The 15,651-nt window shown below is 35.6% G+C and overlaps 1 protein-coding gene across 1 annotated transcript in view; it reads left to right on the forward strand.

Moving 5' to 3' along the window:
• The window catches only part of LRP6 (LDL receptor related protein 6), a 153,420-nt gene that overhangs the window by 110,654 nt on the left and 27,115 nt on the right, over positions 1-15,651 (forward strand). Inside the window, exons 11-16 of the mRNA XM_043966783.1 lie at positions 1,631-1,815; positions 3,309-3,635; positions 6,710-6,912; positions 7,990-8,201; positions 11,542-11,732; positions 14,991-15,200. Of these exons, the coding sequence (XP_043822718.1) occupies positions 1,631-1,815; positions 3,309-3,635; positions 6,710-6,912; positions 7,990-8,201; positions 11,542-11,732; positions 14,991-15,200 (1,328 nt within the window). The remainder of the gene's footprint in view (positions 1-1,630; positions 1,816-3,308; positions 3,636-6,709; positions 6,913-7,989; positions 8,202-11,541; positions 11,733-14,990; positions 15,201-15,651) is intronic.

Genomic DNA, 15,651 nt, shown 5'->3' on the forward strand with positions numbered 1-15,651 from the left:
GGAGATATCTAGCCTAGTGCCAGTTTGTAGAGTACTTCTAACTATTACTTGTACTGATTTTGTTATAAGAGCATTTAGCTAGAAATTAGGACACTAAATTATCTGTATAACATTCAAATTACCTAAACTCTGTGCCTCAGTTTCCTCATCTATAAAATACCTTTGCTGCTTACTTCTCAGGGTTGTGAGAATAAAGTAAAATAATAGGGAAAAATTTTGGAGGCAAAAAAAGCCCTTAAAAATTATTTTATAATTAAAGGTATAGTGGTGAGGCTGCCTACTTCTAACCAGTTGACATAAGGGACAGGCACTTGATCTCTTCATATGTATGTAGCAAGTGCCCTTAGAATCTAACAGAAAATGACTGTAAATGGCCAGACATATTTTCAAAGCCATAAAATACCATAATTGGAGGGACCTTATAGTCCTAACTGTACCTGAACAAGAATCCCTTTCTACAATAAACCTGATCATTAATCATTCAGGCCTTTACTTGAAGATCTCTGGTGAGGGAAAACCTACTTTTCCCATCCCACTTTTGCATAGCTCTAATTTTTAGGAAGTTTTAGTTACATTAAGCTTAAATAGGCTTTTCTTCTTTGAAATAATCTCCTTTTAGATATTCGAAGAGAGCTGTCATCTCCTTTTGTATTCTTTTCTCTAGGCTAAAAGTCTCCATTTTCTTCAACAGAGTTTTATAGGGCATGATTTCCAGGCCCTTCACTTCACTATTCCATTTTTGTTTCTCAACATTATTCTGAGAGAACAATACCAAGATTAAGAAATAATCTGCTTATCTTTGGCTCTGTTTTTAAGTACTAGTTTCTTGGATACTATTGGACAGGATGTCTAGTGTAATATTTGTTACTGTAAATTTGGTGACAAAGATACTTCATAAAGAGAAACCAGACCATTAACTATTTCCAGAAATTCTCAACTCAGATAGTTTTCTTTTTATTGCATTTGTAATCTAGAAGTTGAACAATTTATCCAGAAGGTAATCACTTAATTTTCATTCCATCTTTTCTTAATAACAGAGTATCAGAATCAGTTCAGTTAATAAATTTCCACCCTCAATTCCTTAAGATGGGCAGAAAAGAAAAAATACACGTTAGGTACTGAGATGCCATAGTACAGGAAGAATAACGCTTAGAAATCTAAGAAAGTTCTGGAGAACATAAACTAGTGGAATGCTTTAATTTCTTAAAATTCCTTAATGATCTTACTCACTTTTGAACCTTTTATACTCAACTGGACCTTTTTGTGAACAAGGCTAGATTTTAATCCACTGCTAATCTATTATTAGCTTTGCAAATAAAAATTATACGCCAAGTATTATAGTAGGAAATGTTTGGTGTAGGAGTCCAGTTCTGAGGCTTTGAATGAAACAAATGCAATTGGAAATGTTATAAAAAGAGCTGACTTTCCTTCTAGCATTTAAGAAAATAATATTTAGTTGAGGGTACTATAAAGTAAACAAAGCATTTATTTGTAGCCATAATTATTGTCTTTCCCTATGTTATCCTGTTCAGGTTCTTAAAGTTTATATAATTATTTATGACATTTCCTTTTATTTTCTTGATCAGAAATGAAAAATGTAAAATTATGGGTATTTTGAATTTAAATTTAGGTTTATGTATTGGACTGAGTGGGGTGGAAAACCCAAGATAGATAGAGCTGCCATGGATGGAAGTGAACGTACTACGTTAGTTCCAAATGTAGGACGGGCAAATGGCTTAACTATTGATTATGCTAAAAGAAGACTTTACTGGACAGACCTGGATACCAACTTAATAGAATCTTCAAATATGCTAGGTAAGATGTAGTTCTGTTCATTCAAATTGAGACATTCAAAGGGTGGGTTATTATTGATCCTTATGATACATGTATGTTATATATATGATGTGTGTAGATTAGCTGCAACATATGAGCAATCTCTTTTGCTGTTTTTTGACCTCCTTAACTTGGACCAGGGTGCTGTCAATTTCTTGTTCTAGGTGTTTTCCTCTTTGGATTCTTTTTTTTTTTTTTTTTTGGTCCCATTTACAGAGTTCTTTTTATCCCTGTTGTTAGGAGGAGTATTTTTCCCCAAAATTACATGTAAATACAAATTTTGACATCAGTTTTATTTTATTTAAAATTTTCATTTATTTATTTATTTATTTTGCAGGGCAGTGAGGGTTAAGTGACTTGCCCAGGGTCACACAGCTAGTAAGTGTCAAGTGTCTGAGGTTGGATTTGGACTCAGGTCCTCCTGAATCCAGGGCCAGTGCTTTATTCACTGTGCCACCTAGCTGCCACCAGGAGGAGTATTTTTTTTTAAAAATAGGCATAGGGCAGAGTAAAAAGAAAAAGCCTGTGGTATATAAAGAGTTACTCTTCCAGAATTATCCTTTGATGATGATAATTACAATGTTAATAATGATAGCAATGTTACATAATGCCTAAGATTTGTAGCACACTTCACAAATATCTCATTTTGAAGAAGATATGATAAAACATTGTTTGGATGTACAGAAGCTGAGAACAAAAGTTTTCTGTTCTCTTTCTGTATAAACTGTCTTGAAATTAAAATTTCAAGTTATGGTCCCTTACATAAAGTCCAGTGACAGTCACTTATATAGTCAAAGGCCACTAACAAAAATCCAATGGGATTGTCCAATTTCTTTCCTAATAAAGCAATTTTATTGCTTTCAAGATTGAAAAGAGTTAACAAAGGGCTGGAATTGGTAAATATTTATCCTGTAAACCTTATTGTGACTATGTAATTTACTGTAATAGAAGTTAACCTGTTGGGGCAGCTAGGTGGTACAGTGGATGATAGAGCACCGGCCCTGGAGTCAGGAGGACCTGAGTTCAAATCCGGCCTCAGACACTTAACACTTACTAGCTGTGTGACCCTGGGCAAGTCACTTAACCCCAATTGCCCCACTTAAAAAAAAAAAAAAAGAAGTTAATCTGTTGATATTCCTAAAATTACCTGTAATAGAAACTACTAGAAAAGTAACAGAAGCCTGTGTCTATTAGAAAAAAATAATAATACTATCAAAATATACATCCAGAAGGTGAAATAGATCACTGACTCAGAGCAGAAATGTTAGTCTGAGACAGTCAGAATGCATATGAGTTGACTGCAGAGGTTAGACTGGTTTTAGGATTGTTTCCAAAATAATTACAATCTTTTTAACTACCTATGAATATAATTTTTTCCACATATTACAAAATGTTTTTGTTCTGCCAGCAAGACATATCTTTTCCCATATTTCATTCCTCTTCTCCTTACCTCTTTACTGCCTTTCTGAAAACAGGCCTGAACCGTGAAGTTATAGCAGATGACTTGCCTCATCCTTTTGGCTTGACTCAGTACCAGGATTACATTTACTGGACAGACTGGAGCCGACGTAGCATTGAACGTGCCAATAAAACCAGTGGCCAAAACCGAACCATCATACAGGGCCATTTGGATTATGTGATGGACATCCTAGTCTTTCACTCCTCTCGGCAGGCAGGATGGAATGAATGTGCTTCCAGCAATGGGCACTGCTCCCATCTCTGCTTGGCTGTGCCAGTTGGTGGTTTTGTTTGTGGATGTCCAGCCCACTACTCACTGAATCCTGACAACAGGACTTGCAGTGGTAAGCTGTAATTCCCTATGAACAAATTAGAATTTGAGGGAGAAGTAGAGTTTGGAAACACTATACCCATTTTTTTTACAGCCAAAAATGTGACAGACCAAAGGTGATGTTTACTGGAAAGAGAGAGGGTTAGTAAAAAAAAACTCAACAACTTTTTATTACTGTTTTCTTGGTGATAGTAATATATGATGATGTGGCAAATTATTAACCCTTTTCAGTTTGACAGTTGGACCCCAAAGTGAAACAAAGTAAATATAGCCAATTTTCCTTTTTCTCCCAATGGAAATGAAAAGAGGCATAGATGATACAAAATCAGTAGTCAAATAACAAATCCTTCTTTCTAACCTTAAAAACAGTCATGCACATAGAATCACCAGTTTTACACATTTTACAACTTTTTACATTGTAACAAGGGGAATAGTGATCAGCTGTAGGAAGAAGTAGATACTGAATGGGAGAAAGTTAGTAGGTTTACCAAAAAGAGTGGGATCGCAGGAATGTTAGATAAAATCAGTTCTTTGGAACTATTTCAGTATATCCCTTTGAAAGAATACAATGACTAAGTTGTTTTTTAACCATAAAAGAAGTAGACATTTTCTCTCTTATTACAGCGGGACTATAGAAGAGAAAATCCAGAGAAGAATGCGCTTTTCACTTTCTTTGTCTAGCACTCCCTTGACTACTGAGGTACCATCATATTGTAGAAACCGTCTGTATATACTGTAGATAGTTGTAGGTTTATCATGGGGTTCATAGAATCACGGGATCTCAGAGTAGGAATGGACTTCAGAGGCCATGTCTTCCAAACCAAACATAAACCAGAATCCCTTCTGTAATGTTCCCCAAATAAGTGATTACCTAACCTGTGCTTGAAACACTGAGATGAGTGAGAACCTGTCGCCTCCTGAAGCAGCTCATGCATTTGGATAGCTCAGAACTAAATCTGTGCCTTAGCAAGTACTTGTGCATACTTTTTCATTCATTTACCTGTCTGTGCTGTTCACTCGTTTTTGCTAATTCTACCCCATGAAGCCAAAGACAATGAAACTAATCCTTCATCCACAAGATGCAATAGCTTGTCAGGTACTTTATGACTTCCTTTAAGTTAAATAAGTATGGCTCCTTCAGCTGATTTTCATATTAGCAGAATCTTGAGGATCCTTAGTATCTTAGTTGCCTTTCTTTGAGGGTTCTTACTTGTCAGTGCCTTTCCTTAAATAAGGTGTCCAGAATTTTACATAGTATAAGAAAATGTAAAGTAGTATTATCTCCATGTATTCCTGGAATCTATACATCTCCTAATATAGCCTAAGATTACAAGAGAAGGGAAGGGAATAAGCATTTATATAATGCCTACCATGTGCCAGGGACCATGATATGTGCTTTACATTTGATTTTCAAACAACTCTGTGATATAGGTATTCTCCCCATCCTACAGCTGAAGCTGTTGATGCAAAAGAGTTAAGTAAGTGACTTGCCCAGGGTCACCCAAAAACTTAAGTGTCTGAAGCCAGATATGAACTGAGGTCTTCCTGACTCCAAGCCAATTCTCTGCAAAACCAGCTATCTACATTAGTTTTTTTGGTTTGGCTTCCTCTAAGGCTCACAGAAAATTGAATAGTTCTGTCTACCATTGTCTCTGAGTGTTTTCTCATTTGAAGACCTTCATTTCAAAACCCTTAGAATTATAGAGTTTCCGTCATGTGGACCTTTGAGTTCATTTAGGCTTCCTAAGAAAATAGTACTATTGGTAGAGACATTTCATATTTTTCAAGATCTTCTAAAAAAGAAATGGGAAACTTGTCATTTGCTACAATCTAGTCATTGGTCTTACCTGCATGGTATAAGATTTGTTAAATTGCCAAAAGAAATTAAATCAATGTGTAGTGAACACCAAATAAAGGAAAGGCTGACTTTGTTAGTGTGGAGAATTCTGTGAAGATTCAGATAAACTAAAGGTATGTAGAAACTGAAGAAAAAAGCAGTGCAGTTAAAAAATCGATATAAACAATTATTTTTGTGTTTCCTTTCAATCTTGTAGTCAGAACATGAATATTGACTTATTCTTAGATAACATTCACTTTACCCTAGTTATAGATCAAAAAAATGAGGACAGGAGAAATAATGTGGCGTCCCTGAGGTCACAAAGTTTGTTAGTAGCAGAGTGCAACCTAGAAGTTGGCTCTAATTTGTGTGTTTGCTTCAATTTAATTCAAATAAATATATTTAAAGTACTGCTTTGTACTAGATACTGGAGCTACAGGAATATAAAACAGCTTATTCTGAAAGCACAGTCTAAAGAAGGAATATGAGTCTGAATGTGATAAGGGAAAACTGATTCCAATGACAAATACATTTGATTGCCCCTGTGGAAAGGCAGAGGACCTAGAAAAAATATTATATATGTATCTTAAAGAAGGATTTCATCCTATTTCACCATATCCTAGATTTTCCTGAGAGGGATAAAGTGAAAGACACCTCTTCTCTTCCAAGAATAGACACTCAAAATAACTAACCATGGCAGCTTTTGGAAACTGCCCAACAGATGTTGCTATTTGGGGAGGCCAGAAATTAGATTATTTAGGGGCAGAATACAATTAATTCAGTTTTTATGATTTTTATTAGGATTTTTTTGATAACAGAGAGTTAAATGACTTGCCTAAGTTGATGGCAGAACTAGGAGTAGAACTTAAGTCTTCTGACTTTAAGTTTCATCATCGTTATACTTTTTGACATACCCCAATCCACTTAAAATGATCCTGGATCTCATAAAGTGAAAAATGTGTGATTTTTATTTGAGGTCCTTGTGGTCCTGCTTAAGTCTTGATCACACTAAGCATTAGCTCTTGAAGAAGTGCGTATTTTGTCCTATGCTTCAACTTTTCCTTCCCCTCCTAATACATAGTGGAAAATTTCCCAAATTGATTGTGTCACATCCCTTGTCCCTCCTTCCTCTTCCATGTCCTGGAATTGGCCAAAGTTTACATGATATAACATTCTTAATAGTATTCACATTGACCTGATTCTTCTAGTGTAATATTATAGTTCTTTTTTCCTTTTTTTCTTTTGTGAAGCTCCTACCACTTTCCTGCTCTTCAGTCAGAAGAATGCCATCAACCGCATGGTGATTGATGAGCAACAGAGTCCCGATATAATCCTCCCTATCCACAGTCTACGGAATGTCCGAGCCATTGACTACGACCCTTTGGACAAACAACTTTATTGGATCGACTCACGACAAAATATGATCCGAAAGGCACAGGAAGATGGTAGCCAGGTACCTGGAAAAGCTTGGTTCAAATTTTAGAGCCTCCTGGAAGAGTTTCCCCCTTTAACCACACCTACTTGTTATCCTCATCATCTTGTGCACTAAAATAACCTCTCCTTTTTCCTACCCTCGTATATGTGTGCACACATAGACATAATATATGCTCGTTTTACTTAATTCTGCTTATTTTTTTACTTTACCCAGAGGGCAAGAAAGCTCTCCAACTAAAACTATTAAAAATGCAAGTACTTAATACAGAGTCCTGCAGTCTTGTAAGCTTTTAAGTAAATGTTTGTTGATGACAGTGATATGGGGGAAGATGTGATAAATAGGCATTCCATACTTACGCAGACCTTTGTGTTATCTATAAGGCCAAACCTGTGTTTAGATCATTGGCCAAGATTATAGTGCTGTTATTGTTGCTAACTAACTTTATGGAGCTTAGGTGACTTATTCATAACTCTGAGTGTGAGTATTGTCAAATGGAGTTGGGCAAAGTCCTTATGGAACTAAGGCCAAAGAACTAGAAAGTGGATTGTATTTGGGGATGAATAAGTTAGGACTGAGATCAGCCTTAGGCCTTTGGGGAAAGGGTTAATAGTTGTAGCAGTGTCACAACATCCCCAACATTGTGCTTCTACAGATAGAAGGTTGTATTTATGTAAATCAGCCCTGTGAAAGAGCACTTCAGCCCACTGGCAAGGACTGAAGTGAGATTCATTTACTCAGGAAACTCTGTACTGCTCAACGTTATAAATCCTGCATTTTGTGACACTGGATTTTGTATAAATGGATTTCGTAGTCTTGGACTAGGACTGTCTGAGAGTCTAGCATTTGGAGAATTACTATTGGGATACCCAAACTCCGGTGCTAAGGGGAAATAATATCATTATTACTATATTCTCAGCTCTCTATTGTGACCAACAGGGGATATCTGGGATTTCTTGAATTGGGCAACTTAGTGTTACATATTGGTCATTGAGAGAATTAGTACTTTACTGGATTCAGCCATTCATGTAGGTGGTAGTTATTGGATGAACCTGCCCCAGAGTTGTCTAATTAAGTCTTTTACCCTTCCTTCCAAAGGGTCTTACTGTGGTTGTAAGCTCAAATCCCAATCAAAATGTGGACATGCAGCCGTATGACCTCAGCATTGATATTTATAGCCGTTACATCTACTGGACTTGTGAGGCCACTAATGTCATTAATGTAACAAGGCTGGATGGAAGACCAGTGGGAGTGGTACTCAGAGGGGAACAGGACCGACCTCGAGCCATTATGGTAAACCCAGAGAAAGGGTATGTTATGTAAATGCTATATTGGAAATTCAGTGGGAATATTTTTATGGCAGTTTCCAAAAGAGAGTCAAGGGAGTTATGAGAATTTTGAAGTAAGCAAATTGTAAAAGGGTATATACTTATTTACAGGTACTGTAACTTGGTGATTGGGGTAAAAAGAACTTTAAACACATGTCTTACTCTTTCTAGCTACCACCCTCCTGTGTGTGTGTTTGTGGGGAGATGGGGGGGAGTTATGATCACAGGACTTACAGTTATGTGTATTTAAAGTTTGGTCTTAATAACCATGCCATAGATTAGTATTTGATAAAGCTTAATTTAGAATCTTTTCAGAATTTGTGATGTTCAGCTAGAAACTAGGTCAAAGTTAACTTTGATCTGTGAAAAATAAGTTTGCCAAGCATGGGAATCCTGTAACCACAAAAGAAATGCTTAAAGCTACCTATTTAAAAGAATATTTTTTAAAAAAACATTCTGCCCATATATGATTGCTTACTGCCTCAGGGAGGGGAAAGGGGGAAAGGAGGGAAGGAGGGATAAAAATTGGAACTCTAAACTATAAATAAAAATGTAAAAGAAACATTCTGAACTTAAATCAATTTTATAGATTACTGTAAAAGTGTACTTGTTATTGTAAAACTATCCTGTTTGGGCCTTCTCCTGAACCTTCCTTCTGCCTTTTGACAAAGAAGTGTGATTAAACAAAACAAATCTACATAATGAATATGTCCATAATTGTATGTCTTTATAGCTTGTGTTCATCCCCTCTCTATCAGGAGGTGGGTAGCATGCATCATCAGAAGTCCTTTGGAGATGTAGTTGATCATTGCATTGATCAGAGGTTTTGAGTCTTTCGCAGGTGTTTCTTTATAATCTCAGTATCTTTATATAAATTGTTTTCTGGATTCTCACCTCACTTTTCACCAATTCATACTACCTAGAATTCTCTGAAATCCTGAATCATTTCTTTTGGCACAATAATATACCAGTACATTTATATACCATAGTTTATTCAGTGATTCCTCAGTTGTCTGTCTGGCAAGCTAAAGTATACTCTTAAATCCTTTATCCTCCCTCTAACCACTCCCCCATTCCCACTTGTTTTCCTGTTGAGTTTGATCTATTTCTACATCAGCTGAGTGTGTTTTTGTGGATGTGTAGATGTTCAGTTCCCCTTTACCCATTTCAGATAGGAATGAAGTTCATCTTGATGCCACCTCCTGCTACCTTTTCTTCTATATTTGTATATTCTTTTCACACATTTCTTTACTATTCTGAGAAATAGCAAGCTTCACCCCTTCTTCCTTTTTTCCATGCTAGTGTTGTATTCCTTTTATCCTCCCTTCTTTTTCCCCTCTTTCAATCCTCAGAACAGAACCAATCCACCCCTCAGTACCTCCATTTTTAAAATTTAACTCAAGCTTATTGCCCTTTGAAGACATTAAGGTCTTGAAGGGACACTTTTTCCTTTTCTCTCTATTATAAATATTGTCACTACATCATTCCATCCATTTCCTTTCCAGATTTCTTTGTATTCTAGTGTTTCTGTTTTAGAGGTCTACTCAGCTTTGGTCTTTTCATCAGAAATGCTTGCAAGTTTTCTATTGCATTAAGGTCCTTCCCCCGCCACCCCCCCATAGGATCATGCTCATCTTTTCAGAATAAAGTATTCTTGATTTTAAGCCTACTTCTTTTGCCATCAGGAATATTGTATTCTGATCTCCCCTGTTTAGCCAGGTTTTCTGTGATCCTGCTTAGAGTCCCATGGTACCTAAACTGCTTCTTCCTAGATTTGTGCTGTATTGTTTTTCTTTGATATGGAGACTCTGGATTTTGGTTATGACATTCATGGATTTTGTGGGGGTTTTGTTCCTTTCAGGAAGTGATCATTGGATTTTTTTCTGTCTTGTCATTTCCCTCTGACTATTAGATCTGGGCAATTTTCATTCACAATTTCTTCAAATGTATTGTCTAGGCTGTTTGAAAAATTCTGAGTTTTCAGAGATTTCGGTGATTTGTAAGTTATCTCTCCTTGATTTCATTTCCATATCAGTTGTTTTTTATATAAAATATTTTCCATTTTCTTCTATTTTTTCAGTCTTTTGGTTTTGTTCTAATATTTCTTTCTGTCTTATGAAGTCATTGATTTTAGTTTGATCTATTTTGGTGGGTCTGATTGAACACTTTCTCTTCTAAACTACTTATTTTAATTGCTTTTCTTCTAGAGCTTTTATTTCTTCCACATATTCATGATTTTGGAAAATCTGTTTTTTCCTTTGAATTTCTGTTTGTACTGGTTATGGAGTTTAGTTGCTGCTTCTTTTTTGGAGATCTCTAGACTTAGGAATTTTTTGTATGGCTTGGTGTTTAATTTACTCTTTCCAGCTTTATTTCCTAGTTGAGGTTTTCTGCCAGGCCTCTGCTACGCTTCTGTGGTATTAAAACCCTTTGTGGTGTTATTCTTGGTTCTTGCACTGACTTCCACCTACCAAGGTTTGGTTCCCTTGGATCTTTGAGGTTCAGAGCACTGGATCTTCTGTGGAGTCCCAGAACAGAATGTTAAGGACCTCAGAGTCCCTTGCCCTAGAATGTCCTGATTGCTGTCCTTGCCACTTCTTAGGAATTCCAAAGTTTCTTTGAGACTCTTCCAATATTTCTTTCATATCACCTTGGGACTCTTTCAGGGGAGCCCTCTGTATTCTTGGTGTTTGCCAATGGGCATAGACTCTTAAAGGCTAAACATGTTCCGTCTCAGGTCATACTGTGAGACTTCTTTGTGCAGGTGTGGGCTTTGCTGGAAGGATAACAAAGGGTAGTACTTTTCCTATTGCCTGTGGACTCCTGGCAGAATTTTTGCGCATTTTCTTGGGGGAGGGGTGATGGGGGGGGCACGGCAATCAGGATTAAGTGACTTGCCCAGAGTCACACAGTTATTAAGTATCTGAAACTGGATTTGAACTCAGATCTTCCTAACTCCAGGACTGGTACTCTATCTAATACGCCATCTAGTTGTCCCAATTTTTGTGCATTTTCAAGGTGGAAGATGTAACTTTTTATTATTATTGAGACTGAGCAGAAAATGTTTTTCAGATGCTTTCTATAGTTGTTTCTATACCTAAAACATTTAGCAAGTTAATTATAAAGCCTTATCTATTTAGTAAAGCAAAGCTCCTAAGGACATTTACTAGTTTGTACTTTGGTTATCCTGGTTTGTTGAGCTCCATGGAAAATAGTAAAATTCATTGCTTTTAAAAAGGTACTATCTTATTAATGGGGTTTGGCTGTACTTGTATCAGTATAACTTCTTTTTATAACTTTTTTTTCCCCTTTTTCCCTTTAGGTATATGTACTTTACCAATCTTCAAGAAAGGTCTCCAAAAATTGAGAGAGCTGCTTTGGATGGAACAGAAAGAGAGGTCCTCTTTTTCAGTGGCTTAAGTAAACCTATAGCTTTAGCCCTTGACAGCCGCTTGGGCAAACTGTTTTGGGCTGATTCAGATCTCCGGCGAATTGAAAGTAGTGATCTCTCAGGTACCCAAGAATAGTAGTTCTGAATGATTTGTTCTGGGGAGTCTCTCTGTTCGTGCCCCCTTTCTTTTTTCCTTTCTTGGTTCTGATTTGAAGTGAAGACTTTTAAAACAAGCTTTGCCCAGCTTGATTAAATAATACAAAGATAAATAATAAAATAAACAGTGTGTTGCAAATAGTAAGTGCTTAATAAATCCTTCAGAGTAATTATGTACAGTTTACTTTTTACTGGTCTCTTTTGGCATGCTTCCAATGATATCAGAATCATATGAATCAGTCAATGTTATGTAGTATTTTGCAAGTGCAAAAGTCTTTGTTATTGCTATTGTCATCATATCTGTCAGTTTTGGCCAAAATAGCATAATATTCATTTTTACATTTCCTTAAAGCCATACATTTATTGCTAGGATGACTCATTCAGCTTTACTTTTCCTGATCATTTTTAGGATCTGTTTATAACTTAGTATAGATTTGCTGCTTTTTAGCTGGAGCCTGGAATTCATTGATTCTAGCATCTTTTTCTTTTTGTGGCCATTGCCTTTGGTATGGAAAAGAAAGTCCTTAACTAGAAATCTGCCAGTACAATAACAAGGAATTTAGAAAGAAAGAGGTGATATGTTGTTATTCTTAGTGAACCCTAGAGAGTCAACTAAAAACTAGTCAAAACAACTAACAACTTTAGTAAAGTTGTAAGATTTAAAACAAAGCCACACAAATAACCAGAATTTCTATATTTTGCCAATAAAACCCAGCAGCAAGAGATAAAGAAATTCCATTTAAAATAATAGCAGACAGTATAAAATAATTGGGAGTCTACCTGCTGCCAAGACACACCTAGGAACTGTATAAGCACAATTATAAAACACTTCTCACACAAATTAAGACATAGCTAAAAAACTGGAAAAAACCAAATATACTTATTTCATACCATTACCAATCAAGTCACCAAAGATTATTTTATAGAGCTAGAAAAAATGATAACAAAATTTATCTGGAGGAATGAAATCAAAGGTCAAGAGCATTTGTGAACAAAAATGTGAAGGAAGGTAACCCACGGTACCAGATTTCAAACTATACTACAAAGCAGTAATCATCAAAACGATCTGGTACTGAATAAAAATAGAGCGATTCGTCAGTGGAATAGATGAGGTACGTAATATACCTCAGAAGTAAAAGACCATGGTAAATTATTGTTTGATAAACCCAAAGTTCCAAAGTATTGGAACAAGAACTCGTTCTTTAACAAAAACTGTTGGGAAAACTGGAAAGCAGTCTGGCAGAAACTAGACATAGACCAACACACTTCTACCATATGCCAAGATAAGCTCAAAATTGGGTACATGATTTAGATATAAGGGGTGATCAAAGCAAATTAGGAAAGCATGGAAAAAAATTACCTGTCAGGTCTGTGGATAAGGGAAGAGTTATGACCAAACAAGAGATAGAGAGGCTCTTATGAGGCAAAATGGTAATTGTGATTGCACGAAATGGAAAATTTCTTGCACAAATAAAACCAATGCTGCCAAGATTAGAAGGAAAGCAGGAAACTGGAGGGGAAAAAATTACTACAAATTTCTCTGACAAAGGTCTCATTTCTCAAATATGTAGAGAATTGAGCCAAATTTATAAAAAATAGCAGCCTTTCCCCAATTGATAAGTGGTCAAAGAATATGAACAGGCAGTTTTCAGAAGAAATTAAAGCTATGAATACATATGAAAAAATGCTCTAAATTACTAATAATTAGAGTAATACAAGAGGTATCACCTCATACCTATCAGATTGGCTAACATGACAGGGAAAATTATGAATGCTAATGGGGATGTAGAATCATAGGGACATGTGAATGTACTGTTGGTGGAGTTGCGATTTTGGAGAATAATTTGGAACTGTGCTCAAAGGGCAGTGTAAGTGCTTTTCCACTCTATGATTTGAAGAAAGTATAACATTAGAACTTTGTATTGGTATTTCATGTATTTACCAGCATTTAAAAAGTTTTATTATGTATATCATATCTTTTCAACTTGACTTTTAAGTTCCCATAGTACCCTTTGGCTCAGCGGTACCAATATTAATTCTTTACTCCAAAAAGATGAAAAGGAAATGATGAAATGATGAAATGGAAAAAAATATTTATAGTGGTTCTTTTTGTGGTGGCAAAGAACTGAAAATTGAGAGGATGCCTATCAGTTGGGGAATGGTTGAACAAGTTGTATAGAATTGTGAAGGAATACTAATGTGCTATAAGAAATGACCAGCAGGATGATTTCAGAAAAACCTTAGAAAACTTAAATGAACTGATGCAAATGAAATGACCAGAACCAGAAGAACTTTGTACACAGTAATAGCAATATTGAAACAATAATAGCTATGATAGTTTTAACTACTATGATCAATACAGTTTTCCATGGCAGTTCCAAATTGAAATCCAAAATGCTATCCACCTCTAGAAAGAGGGAATTGATAAACTCTGAGTGCAGATTGAAGTATATTTTCTTTCACTTTCTGTATTTTTCTTGCTTTTGCAACATAGGTAATGTGGAAATAGATTTTATATAACTTCATATGTATAATGAATATCATTTCCTGACTTCTCAATGGATGGGAGAAGGACAGTAGGGACGAAGATAATTCAAAACTAAAAACAAAATTTTGATCAAAAAATGTAAAAATTAAAGGTTAAATAAAAAGAGAAAGAGGCTCTTATAATGCAGCACCCTTCAAAGGGTTTGCCCAGAAATGGAAGCTTTAAGAAACTGTTCATCAAGACACTTGTTTTTGTTTTGTTGTTGTTTGTTTGGTTTGTGCTATCTGTATATTATTTTCTTTGTGTAAGGAAAGTACAAAATTGGTTATGAAACATCCAACTACAGTGAAGGTTATAGACAAGTAGATTTTGGCTCACTGTAAAGAACTTTCTCAGCATTTTTTAGCTAGCAAATTCCCCATCATTTTAGAAGTGTTGAAGCTTAATGACCATTTTTCTGGGATGTTGTAAAAGATATTTCTGCATTTGGGTAAGGATGGATAATCTCTTAGGTCCTTTTCCACTCTTATGATTTGGATAAAATATAATATTAAGAAGTTTGTATTGGTATTTCATGTAATTAGTACCATTTTTAAAAGTTTATTGTGCATGTCTTTTTTTTAAGTTCCCATAGTACCTGCTTTAGTGCTACATATATAATGGTAATAGAATTTCAGTGTATGTTGTTAAATGAATTGGTAACTAAAGTTGTTTCTCTTTGGATTGTTTTACCAAGGTGCCAATCGTATAGTTTTAGAAGACTCTAATATCTTACAGCCTGTGGGACTGACTGTGTTTGAAAACTGGCTGTACTGGATTGATAGGCAGCAGCAAATGATTGAAAAAATTGACATGACTGGTCGTGAAGGGCGGACCAAGGTCCAGGCTCGTATTGCTCAACTGAGTGACATTCATGCTGTAAAGGAGTTAGACCTACTGGAATATAGTAAGTGGCTAGTGAGATTGCTGTCCTAATACATTTGAAGATTATTTAAAGTTAGTATCTAAGTCCTTTTTAAGTATAGTTAGTAATGAAGCCATTTGCTTATCCCATATTTGAAAACATTGTAGTGTGTTCGCCATGGTTCATGCATGGAAATTCTTTGTTGGATGTTCTGCCTCACCTAGTTCAATACAGAAAACCACAAATCTTTTTGATTCTGATGCCACCTCTCTATCCAATACCAAAATCCTATTTTCTTATGCCACTGTAACTTCTTTATAAAATAGAATTATTGTATTTTTTGCAAATATTTTTAAAATTAAGAGTGATTTTAAAAAATAATTATTAATTACAAGTAATCAGAAGATAAAACCTGAATGCTAAGTCTTGGCAAATGATGTCTCACCACATATATAAAAAAACCTCCCATTTCTATAATACTTTAAGTTATGAA

Source organism: Dromiciops gliroides, chromosome 5 (assembly GCF_019393635.1).
Source record: "Dromiciops gliroides isolate mDroGli1 chromosome 5, mDroGli1.pri, whole genome shotgun sequence".
Lineage (NCBI taxonomy): Eukaryota > Metazoa > Chordata > Mammalia > Microbiotheria > Microbiotheriidae > Dromiciops > Dromiciops gliroides.